A 14782-nucleotide genomic window follows, 5' to 3' on the forward strand; every position below is an offset into this window, starting at 1 on the left:
ACAGTGTGACCAGCAGGGCTAGGGAGGTGATCGTCCCCCTGTACTCGGCTCTGGTGAGGTCGCACCTCGAGTACTGTGTTCAGTTTTGGGCCCCTTGCTACAAGAAGGACATCGAGGTGCTTGAGCGGGTCCAGAGAAGGGCGACAAAGCTGGTGAGGGGCCTGGAGAACAAGTCCTACGAGGAGCGTCTGAGGGAGCTGGGCTTGTTCAGCCTGGAGAAAAGGAGGCTCAGGGGCAACCTTATTGCTCTTTACAGATACCTTAAAGGAGGCTGTAGCGAGGTGGGGGGTTGGTCTATTCTCCCACGTGCCTGGTGACAGGACGAGGGTGAATGGGCTAAAGTTGCGCCAGGGGAGTTTTAGGTTAGATGTTAGGAAGAACATCTTTACCGAAAGGGTTGTTAGGCATTGGAACAGGCTGCCCAGGGAAGTGGTGAAGTCACCATCCCTGGAAGTCTTTAAAAGACGTTTAGATGTAGAGCTTAGGGATATGGTTTAGTGGGGACTGTTAGCGTTAGGTCAGAGGTTGGACTCGATGATCTTGAGGTCTCTTCCAACCTAGAAATTCTGTGATTCTGTGATATCTGGACAATGCATTTAAGCAAGATGGAGTAGGGTAAGAATAGCTGCCAGCCATCCAGGTGTTGACATTCACCTATGCTGTATGCGTATGACATTCTGACATCCATGTAAGCACACCCATGTTTCATGAAGCTATGTATTCTTCAGTAGTGTATCTTGGGTAGGGACTGATTTTTTTTTAAAATGCACAAATTTCAGTATGGCCCTGACCCTCTGAATCAGGGAGAAAACTGCATCATTATATGCCTTGAAAGAAATAAAAGAAGTTCTGTGCAAAACCTTTAAAATTTTTATTCTCTGATTCCTCTTCAGTCCATTATGTGTTATTAACTACTATTATCACTGATAGCATAAAGATGTAAACGCTTATTTGTTCACAGCTTTATATACATCACAGAAAAGGCTGTTAGGTATGTGACATTAAAAACCGAAAACAAAAAAGAACAAAAAAGCAAAATCAGAGGAAATGTATGGTGAATTACAGTATGAAAAGGAAATCTATTTACACACATTAATCTATACAACATCATAGTCTGTACAATTTGTAAAAAATAATCACATTCATTTACATCATCTTTAATTTTTACTGAACTTGACAGATAAAAAGTTATGAAGACAACAAAAGAGAATTTCAAAACAATGCTCATATTGATGCTCCAGGAGAAAAAAAGCTGCAGGTTATAAGAAATTTACTACAGTGCTTTGGGAAATAAAGGAGTTTGGGACATTTCAGTCACTGGTTTAGCGGACAATGGAAATGTTACTAACTTAGATTTAACTACATGCTGTTATCATTGGGCAGAACCAGGTTCAACACAGAATGGTTAAACCATATAAAAAAATGCTCTTTTAAATGTTGTGTTGATGTAATCCTATAACACATCAGAATTTATTATTATCATCATTAATTCAATACTTTTTTTATTCAATACTTTTTTTTTTTTTTTTTTTTTTTTTTTTTTTACTCAACAGAATAGCACTGTGTACTAACTTCTGCTATTTGGTTATGTCAGGGTCGTACTGACAGCCCACAGCTTATATAGGCACTCATGGTAGTGTGAAGGTACTTCATTAGTAAAAGGTCTTCCTGTATCACAGACAGCAATTGCTCAGGCAATAACCCTTACTTACACAGAAGCCTTCTCTGCAGGTTACTTGCCAGTAGTACTTTTTAATCAGGCATATTTAATGTTCTTTTTTTTTTAAAGATGTCTGAACAAAACCTGTGGAAAGTGAGTTTGGACTTTACTCATGATCACTGCTAAAATGGACAAATTGAAAGTCAACAGGAAAAGTTTTTTAGGACTCACAAAAATAGGAGACAAATAATGGCAATGACTCATCTCATTCCGAACACTTGGAGTGTGAGACCCGTGCACTTAGCAATGCCTTATTTCATAAGCAGTCAGACATTCTCCAGTTTGCTGAGGCTCTGATTCCTGCTTTCCCCTTCATCATGTTAAAGGCAGAGGGAAGCCGGTCTTGGGGTGTATCAGGATGTGGAGTCAATGCTCAGATGGGCAGGCTGCCTCTGACTTGACTCTAGAACGATTTTTGTAAAGTGTTTTGTCATCTTTTGCCACCAGTAAGTTACTGCCACTAAAGTACAGTTCCAACATATGCTTAAACTGAGCAGTTTCTCAGCTGGCTATGTGCAACACTCATCACCACCCTGGTCGGGTACAATCTGTTGGGCTCATGTGAACTCCAGAATGGTGTGCACGGAGTACTTACTTAAATATGTCTAACTCAAAATGTCATGAAAGACATCACAGCTCTCAACGGCTAAAAGGATGCTTTCCACAATCCTAAGGTTATTTTGTAAAGCGCATTACTGCACCTAAGCCAGACTCCAAGGTCAACATATTTTAAACAAGTTATTACTATATACAGAAAAAAAAAAAAAAAAAAAAAAAAAAAAAAGGCCAGTAGTGTTTTCACTTTATACCATTAACCAGTTCCTGGTCAGCAGCTGAAATGACTATGCACAGATTGTAATAGTATGACCAGGTGAACTGCAAGTGGGAGCGAGAAATGTGGTCAATGGTGTGTGCACTCCTGAAGGGATATACTGGAATACTTCCACCTTCTTGTGGCTGAAACCATTACAAATTGAATGGGGCACAGAAGAGAAACAGGAAAAAAATGAGAAAATGCCTTGCAGTCAGGGTTTTAGAGATTTTACATGTTTAGTTTCTTGGGGAATTAAGACTTGATTTCAGCAATGATTCAAAAGACTTCACTTAAAGAAAATTTCTGGTATTCAAGAGCACTTTGTTTTGGTGTATGACCCCTCTACAAAAGACAAAAAGCCAAACACCTAACATAATACAGGAAACAACTGAAAGTTGAAACCAGGCAAATCAAAACAAGACAGAAGGCCATTGGTTTTATCATGTAAGGCAGTCAACCACAGGGACATCCCACCAAATGAACTGAGGGATCCTCCATTGCTTGAACTTTAGAATCACATTTTTGAAAGATAACTTTGACCAACCAAGTTATTTAACCTAAAAATCAGTATTTAGGTATCATCTACTATCAATGTAACTGAATGGCCTCTTCTGGAGAGCTCTGTTTAACCTAACTGTAGATGTGAAGTGAGAAATATAAGTTCTATTCTATTCTATTCTATTCTATTCTATTCTATTCTATTCTATTCTATTCTCATTGTACAGTAAGTACAGAGAAAAAGGTGGTTTAGTTTACATGCTTGAGCAACTGAACAAAGGATGAAGCATTTACAACTAGTGCCTATCTCTCTATGAAGACTACTGAAGGCACTTAAAAAAAGAGTCTTTAGCTCAGAAAAAGATATCTACCTTTTAGATACCTAAACCAGGACAGATGAATCTCACCTGAGTTTATCAAGCACCTAGATGAAATCGGCGATTCTGAAAAGGAAAATTTAGGTCAACTCTCTGTATATTTGGATTTTGGTCACAGTTAGCAACTGAAGAGTAATCTGTCACTGTTCCTCATGGATCATCAGCAGATAATGCTGATACAAATCACTTAGAATGAATGGTGCCACCATTCAAAGCCTGTCAATGGCTTTTTAATGGGCACAAACAAACAAACAAATAGTTTTCCTGCTCTGAGGACTTTATGACTCAGTTTGGACCCTTCCACCAAAGGGAGAAAGGCAGTAAAGGAATAACAATGAGCAGGAGAACTAAGTGACAAGGCCATGTGAGCAAAGCACATGCCTGCCTAAGAATTATGTTTAGGGATGACAGAGGGCTGAATGATGTTTTCCTTTTGACCCTCAGAAAACCACAGCACAAAGCAGGACCATTTAACTCCAGTTTTGTGCAACATCAAATGCAAAATGAAGCCATGAGAATCTATCTTGTTTCTTTGCATTGTAAAGATGCAAAACACTGATCAAGTACTAGATTCATCAACTGGTTTTCAGTTTGTGCATACATTTTAATATACTGTGTACCTGTGTGTGAAAAGGCAGCCGGAAGTCAAGCAGATCCCATAATGATGGGGTTGACGCTGGAACTTTGCATAAGGTTATTTGAAGATCAGAATTTTCTGGAAGTAAAGTGAAGTAAGCACAGCACCTTCTGGGCTTTTATAGAGATAGTTCTCTCTAGGATACAACGAATTCTAAATACATATCATTGGTGATGCATCTTGCAGAATAGACTGATGGAACTGATGCTTTAAGTCCCTATATCTATAATGTTTTTCTCTCTCTGTGTCAACTCAAAGAACCTCCTTTGAACGTAATGATAAGTGTGTTTGAATGCTTGTCAGGCAGGTGCACCTGTCCACTCTAGGAATTCCAGGAAAAAAAAAAAAAAAAAAAGTACAATGTGCATTTCAAATCTCAGGGAGCTGAGCAGTCCCAATGACACTTCAGTCAAAGAAGCCTGAAGTGTGTAGTTTGAGGTACAAGAGCAGTCCCCAGAGATCAAACGTGTCTTCATATACTTGCAGAGTTTGTTGATAAAGTTCTTTAGAGATCCAGGAAGAAAGCCTAAAGGTTAGTAGCTGTTTCTGAGACTAAAGCCTTTGGGAATATGAATATATGTGGTTTGAATACAGGTGAAGGGGATCTTTTGACTCTGTAGGATTGCCATTAGGCAGCCTACTTCACTCCAGAATTTCATATCTCACCAAGTGACAGTCTATAACACTCTGAGTAACTGAAGGTAATTGCTAACTTCTTTAAAGTCAAATTTGGCGAAGTAACGACTCATCTACTGATTATTGTTTATCAATACCTAGATATACCTAGAATACCAGACAACACCTATTACATGGAGGTTGGTTTCATGCAACACTCATGAGTGCAGCCCATGGGACAGTCATGGAGCATTTACTCTCTTTGATCTGACATAACAATGTATCACTCCAGGGTAACCCCATCAAAAATAAATTGTGTTTGACAGATAAATAGCTAAATTAAATCAGAGCAAGAGGTGTACAGACATTTTAATGGCTGCCAACAATATTCTCAGTCTTGTTAGTATGTTCAGGAGTGTACGTGTATGACTGCCAAGACATACTCTTGCTGTCATTCTTCCCCTTCCCTGGCAATATTATTGACCTTGGATTCTGCTGGCTCCCTATGATCTATTATCTGAAATATCAGTGGAATTGCTTTTATCAATCAGAGGTACTCATGCAAATGTACATTATTCCCACTTGTTACTTAGAGTGGACATGGTGAAGCGTGACATGAGAAGTAAACATCACTGGGTTTATTTCTTTTAAGACTGCAAATGTTCCATGTGTATTTCTAAGAACTTATCAGTTCTACACCTTCTTTTAGAAAGTGGCAACATAAGAGGCTTGGTGTTGTTGAGAATTCCTTCTATTTATGCCCTTTATAATATTTTTTATGGATTGTGATTATTTATTTATTTATTTTTGCTGGAGTCATGGGCAGGACTGAATCAGCTTAGATAGATAAAGAATAGTATTAAGCTTAAAAAACTTGTAATACTCCTTAAATGGGAGTTATATCTTTATTACAATATTCCTTGTTTTAGCTGCCAAGTATGTAGTTCTAGAGATATACTTCAATGAAACTATTATATAAAAATGATATTTCAATGGGTAATGTGATCCAAGGCTATTTATCCTATGCCAGACTGTTCTAGCAATAAAGCACCTCTTCAGAAAATTGTTTAATAAAAGATCAACACAAATCTCTTTGATTTTAAACAGAAGAGTACAACTGGTGATTACAACAGCACTATTGGCAAATGCTGATGTTTTGATCAAAACTATTACAGTAGCCATTTCTATGTGGAAGGACTGTAAAGGTAGTCCTACTTTCTGCATCAAAACATAAAAACCAGCCACTTTCAGAAGGGACTCAAACTCTGTGGAACATCATCTTTGAAATTCATACAATTAGCCAAGAAGCACTGCTTTTTTTTTTTTTTTTTTTCCTTTCTGTATGATGTTAATGATTTCCTAGATTAGCACATTAAAGTCCCAGTGTAGTTAATTATAGCCTTACATTTTTCTTTTGTTTTCCATAATTAGGAAGGAATTTCCTGGTCCTTAAGGAAATAAATGCTACCTCAAGTATAAATATAATGTAAGAAATTTTCCTGCTTCCCATCATAACCTTTTCAACATGTACCAAAGTAGTCTGCATTGAATGGGATCCCACACATCTGTCTCATAGACTGGTTGGAGGGAAAAGGGACCATTACAGCAAATGAGTTTTTGTATAGTTATGGCTAGTAAATGGCAAGAGAACATCAGAATTAATGTGAAAGTCGTAAAAAAAAAAAAAAAAAAAAAAAAAAAAAAAAAAAAGCAGGAAGCATGCATGGGGCAGGTGTTTCTGTTATTACCTGGTTGGCTGCACAAACCAATTTCCCAAATACCAACATGTAGAAAAGCAAAGCACTAAATTTTACATTTTAGAAAATACCTCATCAAGCTGCATATAACAAATGATATAACCCACAGTTTTTGCATGTTTGGGGGGACATAGTTGACTTAGATCATGGTGGTCTCTGTCTGCACAAATGACTGAGCCCTTGAATTCCGGTGGAGCTGAGAAACACTTTCTGATCCATTTCGAGAAATTGAAGAGCTGTGGAGTCTGTAATCTCTGCCTGCTGTCTGCTTCCAGCACAAACTCCGCCATTTTCTTTTCAGCTCTCCTTGTACCTGTGTTAAAAAGTCAATGCACAAGATGGGCTGAAAACATCCTTTCTATGTGAGGAACTTTTCCACATTTATTGGCTATCAGATGGGGAGCTCTGGGAACAGCTTCTAAACAGGTTTTACAAAATTGAGAAGGCTGTGCCTACACTGTCTGTGAGAAGCCCCAGGGCCACTTTCAAAATCAGATTTGCATCACTTGTGCTGCCACAGTGGCTTTTATTAAAATACTAGCTAGTTATTAATCACTTGTACTTAAAACCAAATCAAGTTATTAGGCCCAAATGAGGCATCTCATGAATACCAAAGACCAAACTAGCGCTCAGGAGACCTGTATGTCAATTCCCTGTGCAAGCAAGTGCCTTTTTCAGACAGATTCCTCCTGTCATACACTGAATGCTGTTTAATATATATTGTACCTTAAAAAGTGGCTGGAACAAGGAAGGAATCAACAGGAATTCCTTCCATCTTCCTTAGTCAAGATGAGAAAAGCTGCTACATGCCGAGCACATCTGAAAACCTGCTGCTGTGCTGGAGTTAGATTCTCTCAAATTACCCCTAAATACCTACTAAAAGATATTTCTGGTTTTGGATGATTTTCTAGTCTTGTTGCACCTCACTTGCACAATACACATTACTTGTACAAAGGCTAGAATTAGTTCACACCAAATAAAGATGCCCTTACTAATACCTCAATTTGCAAGGAATTAGATTTCAAATGGCTCTTAAGTCTCCACCCAAACATGCTAATTTCTCCCATTGCACAGAAATGTATATTCTATAAACAGGAATGCAAACATCTGCTAAATCAGCTTCATGTTACATAGACTGTAATTATTGGGACACTTATACATTTATTGAAAAAAATAGCTTATATCCTCAGTAGGAAAGGTGAGACTTACCTCACTGTTCAAAAAACAATACAGGACTGCAACAATCAACCCCTGGAAACAGACAATATTCATTAGTTAGTATGCAGTATTAACCTAAGTCAATAAATCTTGAATAAAAACCTTAAAATTTACCTGAAAAGATCCCAAACACAACTCAAAGATTATTTTGTAAGTGCTGGAAGTGCGTTCAGGAAACAGAGCAAACACTGTGTAGTGAACTCCAAATAATGGAATAAGCAACAATGTGGATTTTGCAAGTCTCCTGGGTAAATAAAACAGAAAAATAAACAAATAAATAAAACGAGTTTAGTGATAAATTGTTATTTTACTAACATAAGAAGCTGATGCAATGTTGTTTCAATAAACCTCATATAACTTCAGTTTTATAAACAAAATGACACTTATGAGTAAGTGTCATTTACTGATTTTTTTTCCTTTCAAGCTTGCTATGAGATTAGCCACACAGTAACATTATAAATTAATGTGTGCAGTTCCATGCTGTATTTGATCTTACAGATCTTGCAGTCTTCCAAAAGCTGGTAAAAAGCTGCAAGGCCTTTCTAAACCAAAAGACCCTTTTTCTGTTGACCTCTGGACAGCCGCTGGGGTTGGATTTAGATGGTCTTTAAGGTCCCTTCCAACCCAAACCATTCTGTGACTCTATGATTCTATGATTCTATTCCTTAGGACCATGTTTGACAAAGCATCATGATCTGTGATTAGGCCTTTTGGGACATTTTCTACTTGGCATAAAGGGTTATTTGAAATTAATATTTTCATTTCCTTTACATTTGCAACTGTAAAGTTTGCCTGTACATTTCATATGCACAATATGGAAACAATACCTCAAAGATGCAATCCAGAATAATCTCAGCTGTGAAATTTCCATCAGAAATTTCAGATTTATCCCCAATTCCTAAAACCTCATAACTATACTGATGGTATGAAGCATATACCCATGAATCATTGTAATGTCATCAATTCTGTAATACAATTTAACACGAGATACTACTGAAGTTAAGAACTTTAAATTATTAAACTGGGCAGTTTTGACAAACTGCCTGTGAATCCACTGAGATGCTGAATTGCTAATTATCCCTTATCTGTCACTCAATTCACTCTAATAACATCAGTTTTATAGATTATACAGGACCAGTCATGCATGATTATGGATGTCTGGTATCGGATGAAATTCAAGAAATTGTAATGTTGAGTCCCAGAATTCATCACTGTTTTGATGAATATAACCAGATTCAACAAATAAAGGAAGCTGCTGTGATTTCACCTATGTTAATAGAAAAAAGTCACAGTGTCACAAGCAGTTTTATTTATTTATTTATTTATTTACTTCCTTTGCATAAAGTGTCCCAGAGTGCATCTGTTTATGTGGAAATAATCAGTTCTGACAGCAAAGTTTCTCAAGAATAGTAAAACCCTCACACTTAAAGGAGATACCAGTAAGTGGGACCAACAGGGTTTCTGTGGCAGAAGAAATTCATTTACAACTGAAGATGATGATGTCAGCAATTTTCCTGTTTTCCCAAGTGAAGAGGAAAAGTGATTTTATTTCAACTTAACCCATCCCACTGCAAAAGTAAAATAAGCAATGAAAAGGACAGAACCAGGTACAAGCAAATGGGACACAGGAAGGGAAGAAAAACTTGAAACGAGTAGTATTTGTTTTAAACTCACCTTTCACTTCTGATTCATTCTTGTTTAAATAATTTTTGTCTAGGTGATATAACTTCCTGTATACTTCATTTACATTTTAGTGAAGGAAAGAACCAGGCAAAAATAGCCTTATTCTTCTCTATATTTTAGAAAGTGCATTTGCATTTTGAAAAATGAGCCTCCTAGACCTTTGATTTGATCTGTAGAAGCACTATTTCTTGAGGAGGTTAATCTACTGTTCCCATGGGTATCTGCTAAAGACCATCCAATCCAAACTTAATCAGGCAATCAATTGCTAAAAGCAAAGAATTCACAGACCTAACAATGAAGGACAAGGTTGCTATTACAAGCACTACAGTAAACTGTCAAAAATAATGGGACACAATGATAATGATAGCTAGAAAATGCCTCATTTTCATAAAATATGTTAATACCACAGGGAAACAAAAAAAATTTTGTGTCACAAAAAGTAAACTTGAGTAGATTTCCTGCCTGTATGTATATATGTATATATGTATATATGTATATATGTATATATGTATATATGTATATATGTAATTGTGTTAAATAATGCTGTGGTGACTGCATAATTTCCTTTAGGTTGATTTAACTCTCCCAGATGTTCAATTAATTCAATCAACAAACACACACAAAAAAGGAACTGTGTAGGTCTGTGAAGCACAGCCTTCTGCCTATCTAGTAGCATCTTCTTGATGCATCAAAATTCTTTTTACATTTAAATATGTCACACATTGTAAAACACAAAATGTCCTCTTGGCTTTAAAGTTATCCTTTACTGTAGCACACTATGATCTTTGCTGTTTTAGAACAGCAAATTCAGGAATTCAGTATTTTTTAATTAAAGAAAAGAGGTATTATCCAGGAGCCCATTTCCAAATGATACTTGTATGGTTTTGAATTTTCAGCGATCATCTTACTTTTTGTCACTGAAACATCATATTAGTGTCAAAAAGTGCCAATTCGGAGTCTATATTTGGGCTTTCAAATAAGACCTAGTAAAACAGAATCTTGATTACAGGTTACAGTATTCAGCAGCTACTATAATAAATAATAATAGCTGATATGGTAATATAACAAAGAACAAATCCAATTTTAGCAATGTATTTAAACTACCCCCCAAAATTCTGTGATTCTAAAGCTGTGGAAATAACAGATGTTAGGATTAAATGATGAAATCAGAACACAAAAAAAGAAAGCCTAAACAGAAATTATGTTGATCTAAATCAGAAAGTTTTTGTTGTTGTTGTTGTTGTTTTGTTTTGTTTTTTAACTCTGAAAAAACAAAGACACTATTTTAAATCAAAGATGCTATTTCTTTTTCTTTTATTTCTGAGAGCAACATAACTTCCTTCCAGCTCTTAAAATGCATGTAAGTATTAAAGTGTATTTTGGAAATGGAAAAAAAAAAATATATATATATATGTTTTAAAGTAGATTGAAGCAATAAATTTTGATCTTCCAAAAACTTTTTTTGATCTTGAAATATAATAGATATACATTAAATGAAAGATAGTACTCCTCATATTTCTTGCATAAGCATATTATTCATGGAATTAGACTCAAATTCAAGAGTAGTTTCTTGGCCGTTATGAAATTGCTTTTTTTTTTTTTTTTACTGAATTTGGTATTTGAAAAAAAGTTAAACTCTACTTCAACATAATGTTAAGATTTTTATTAAACCACATTTAAAAGTAGTTACTCCTGAATTAAATGTAGTTATAGTATCATAGCAATGGCTGCTAACAGGTTTCAGCACAGTAAATCTTACCAAGATTATTTTGGTTCTGTATGTAATTTCTAAAAATATGACTCACTTGTACTGTGACTGGTCATTTCCTCCAACATCTGGAGATCTTAACTTCTGCAGTAAGATTCTTATAATACTGATGAAAAGTATAAAATTCAACTGCAAAGAAAACAAATAGAACAGTGATTTCTGACTTCTCCATTCCATACGCAGCACAAAGAAATGCTTATCAAGTCAGACTAATCAACTCAGCAGCGAGTGTTTTATATCTCCTGCCAGAACATGTTAAGCTCTACACTGTCAAACCTATTGTCTGTTTTCTGCCTCACTAGCTTTGTTACGTCCAGTGCACCTCTACATGGCTACCAGTTCCAGTCTGGCTGGCTAAAGCCTTTCAAAGCCCTAGTTGTCAGCAATGACCTTCTTCCAAAATCTCAGTTGGTCTCAAAACAGATTTCTTGTCAGGATGGGATGTGGGATGTGATCTGGTGCCATCAAGCATTGCCCTAAATTTTCATGTGGATTCACAACTGGAAGCCCAAAGGACAACACGAGTCCCATATAGTTTTGACCCTCTCTTGCTTCTCATGTTAACTTTTATTATTTTCTGACTGGATTAGGGGAAGAGAAGTTCGTTGCATAAGTGATCTGCCCACTCCCATCAAGCATGAAGAGGACTTTTCACATATCTGTCTGCCTTGGGTACTGATGATCACTGATGAATGAAGGAACTGAATCCTTGCTGTTGAAGATTTTAGTTTCATAACATTTCTCTGAGACGCAACAGTAGTATTGTCTTCTTTCATAGAAGGAGAATGGAGGCATTTCATTATAAACATTATGATCAAGTCCTGATCAGTCTAGAACATTCAAGATAAAAATTCAGTAGATCCTAAATCTCATTCTCATAGTATCTTTGTTGGCGTCTTGCATCTTGTGTTCACCATGTTTTCAAGTTGAATGACTTTTTGTGTCTTCTCTGAAATACCCAGTACAATTTGTGATGTTAATAAATGAACTGTGATAGTAACAACTGCATATCCCCCGTACTTTATACTTTGTTTGAAATGACAGGTAATGTGAAGTGACAGAAACTGACAGGGATTAAATAAAAAGCTGGGAAACTTCAGTATTTTTGAAAAAGAAAAATAAAAAAGAAGACGTTAGAAAATATAGGCCTTTAATGAAGGCCTTTAATGAAGTAAACACACCTTATTCAGGAGGTAGACAAATTTCAAGTTGTACTTGATTAAAGTCTCCTATAAAAGTAATAGGTAGCAGCCAGTATTCTTGGTGATTTTATCTACATAATTACATATCACAGCATAGTGTACAGATCAATGGAGATACATTTAGTATGGTACTTGCACTGGAGCTATTATTTGTGAACAAGGAGAGAGCTTCCACTTCATTGTATATATGTTAGCCACAAAATAGGAGAAAATAGAAAAAAAAATCTTTACTCTGCATTTGCACAGAAGCAGAATATCTTATTATTCTTGACAGGTCTCCCTGTTTTCTACTGCAATAGTCATCCTAGTACAACTGTTATTCTTTTGGATTCTGAGGCATCACATCAGCTGCCAAACTAGACACAGGTGACTCACATTCTTGACTGTCATTCATGTACTACCTTTACATCTGTTTTCAAACATGTCTCTTTCTCTCTGTAAACACAGTTTTGGATTAATGAAAAACATGCGTTCTTGTTTGGAGTTTGTAAGACTCCTTGACACTAATGACCTTGTAAATCCAGCCAGAGGACACTGGGTATTGGGATCTAAAAGTTGCAACTGCCACTGCCTTACTGCAGTGCAGCAATTTAATTTATGTAAGATTATCATTGAATAAATCATTTGTTAAAATCCTTTGAAATATACATCTGATCTAGAATAATATGTTTCAATGAAATATGAAACAAGCAGCGCCCTAAAGTTTCACTTTTAATATTGCAGCTTTTCAGCCCTGTAAAACGACAAGACAAGAGACAGTGGGTACAAACTGAAACACAGGAGGTTCCACCCTGGTATCAGAAAATGTTTTAACTTGTTTTTGCTGAGGGTAACCAAGCACTGACACAAGTTTCCCAGAGAGGAGATCTTCAAAAGCCACCTGGACATGGGCAAGCAGCTTTGGGTGGCCCTGCTTGAGCAGGGGGTTGGACCAGTGGACTTCCAGAGGTCCCTTCCAACCTCAGCCATTCTGTGATTTTGTGAAGATCCTCTGAGCATGACATCTTTAAATAGAGTATAATATGTATATTGTTAAATGAGTATCTAAGAACAGTATAAAAAGAAAATAATGTGAATGCAGAGAAACTGCAAGAGTGATGACAAATGATGCCTCTTTGTTGGAATAACACCAAGATGCTGCTGATACTCTTTTTTACTTGCTGACTTCTGAGTTTTTGAGTCTAAACACATGGCCTGAGCATGCATCATTTAAACTATCTTCATATTGCTCTTGATATTTAGTCTATCACACTAGCTGCAATGTGAGATGAACATTTTTCAGATACTTTGAAGTAATGTAAGTACTGTTTCCACCTGAACACCACTCTTTCTCAAATGAAAGCAGTTTATTGTAGTAGAAGTATGGAGAAGGCAGCTGTGGAAGCATTTGCCAAATGGGTGGTACTCCAAATTAACTGTCTGGAATAGTCATCTCCAATTAAACAACTTTGAAATGTGTACAGCATGATGCATGGAAACCTGCCAGCTAACTTTTCTCAAGCCAATATTGTCAGAATGAGATGCCAGGGAAGGCTTCTGACACACTGCATTAACTGAAGCCATTCCCACTTTGAGAAGTGACTTCAGAACTCGCTCTCACCAAACTATTTATTGTTGGGTGATAACAGCATAGATAATACAGTCTTCTAACCAGTGAAAATGTTTGGAGGTAACAGAGAAGTCAATGGAAAAGAGTGAATATGGCATGAAGACGAAGTGAACTTCCAGGTAAATCAAATGCAGTTAACCTACTGCTCCCTATTTGATTTCCTCCTTCTTTCAAAAGTATATTCATGGCATTATCTTCACAAAAAGGCTCTATTCTACTGTTTTTTCTTTACCCTTCTTCCTATCTTAAAGATTTTCGGTATCACCCATTCTCTGTGTTTTTCTTCCATGCCATTACACAAGACAGTCTGTAATGGTTTTCAACTCCTGTGTTCTACTCTCCTTTATTTTCCTGAAATCCAGCTTCTCTCAGAATCCTGCTTTGCCCACCTAATTGACTAATTACAAGTCTTTGTCCTTCCTAATAATGAAACCATTTGTTACTCATCATTCTTTTCACTATTCTAAGTTTTCCAATCCTTCTACATTCTCAAGAACAGACTGAAGGTTCTGTGTGAGCATGACATTGGCACATCATACTTTCATTCAGAAATGTCATGACTTTCACAACTCCTATTCAAAGAACTTGCAATGATCTATTTTAATTTTTGAATGGGAGGCAGCACCGATTCAAATACTTTTATCTTCATATTTTATTTTTTCTTAAAGGGGAGTTGGACCCGACGATCTTTCGAGGTCCCTTCCAACCCCTTCAATTCTGTGATTCTGTAACTGAAAACACTTACGTATAATGAATACAATTTTCCCATGCATGCAGTATTTTCATTCATCAATTACTAATTTTACATGACATTTCACTAGCTACTTTTACTCTATGAATGCACTCTGCACAGCAGTACAGCAGTAAACTTGCAAGGCATCCTA

The 14782-nt window shown here is 36.4% G+C and overlaps 1 protein-coding gene across 1 annotated transcript in view; it reads right to left on the reverse strand.

The window, feature by feature from the left end:
- Nucleotides 1-1532: 1532 nt before the first annotated feature.
- The window catches only part of VIPR2 (vasoactive intestinal peptide receptor 2), a 63488-nt gene continuing 50238 nt past the window's right edge, over nt 1533-14782 (reverse strand). Inside the window, exons 10-13 of the mRNA XM_082754161.1 lie at nt 11125-11216; nt 7751-7880; nt 7628-7669; nt 1533-6731 (exon numbers count right to left, since the gene is read on the reverse strand). Coding sequence (XP_082610287.1) covers nt 6558-6731; nt 7628-7669; nt 7751-7880; nt 11125-11216 — 438 coding nt within the window. The 3' untranslated portion in view covers nt 1533-6557. The remainder of the gene's footprint in view (nt 6732-7627; nt 7670-7750; nt 7881-11124; nt 11217-14782) is intronic.

Source organism: Aythya marila (assembly GCF_965140915.1).
Source record: "Aythya marila genome assembly, chromosome: 2".
NCBI classification, from domain to species: Eukaryota; Metazoa; Chordata; class Aves; order Anseriformes; family Anatidae; genus Aythya; species Aythya marila.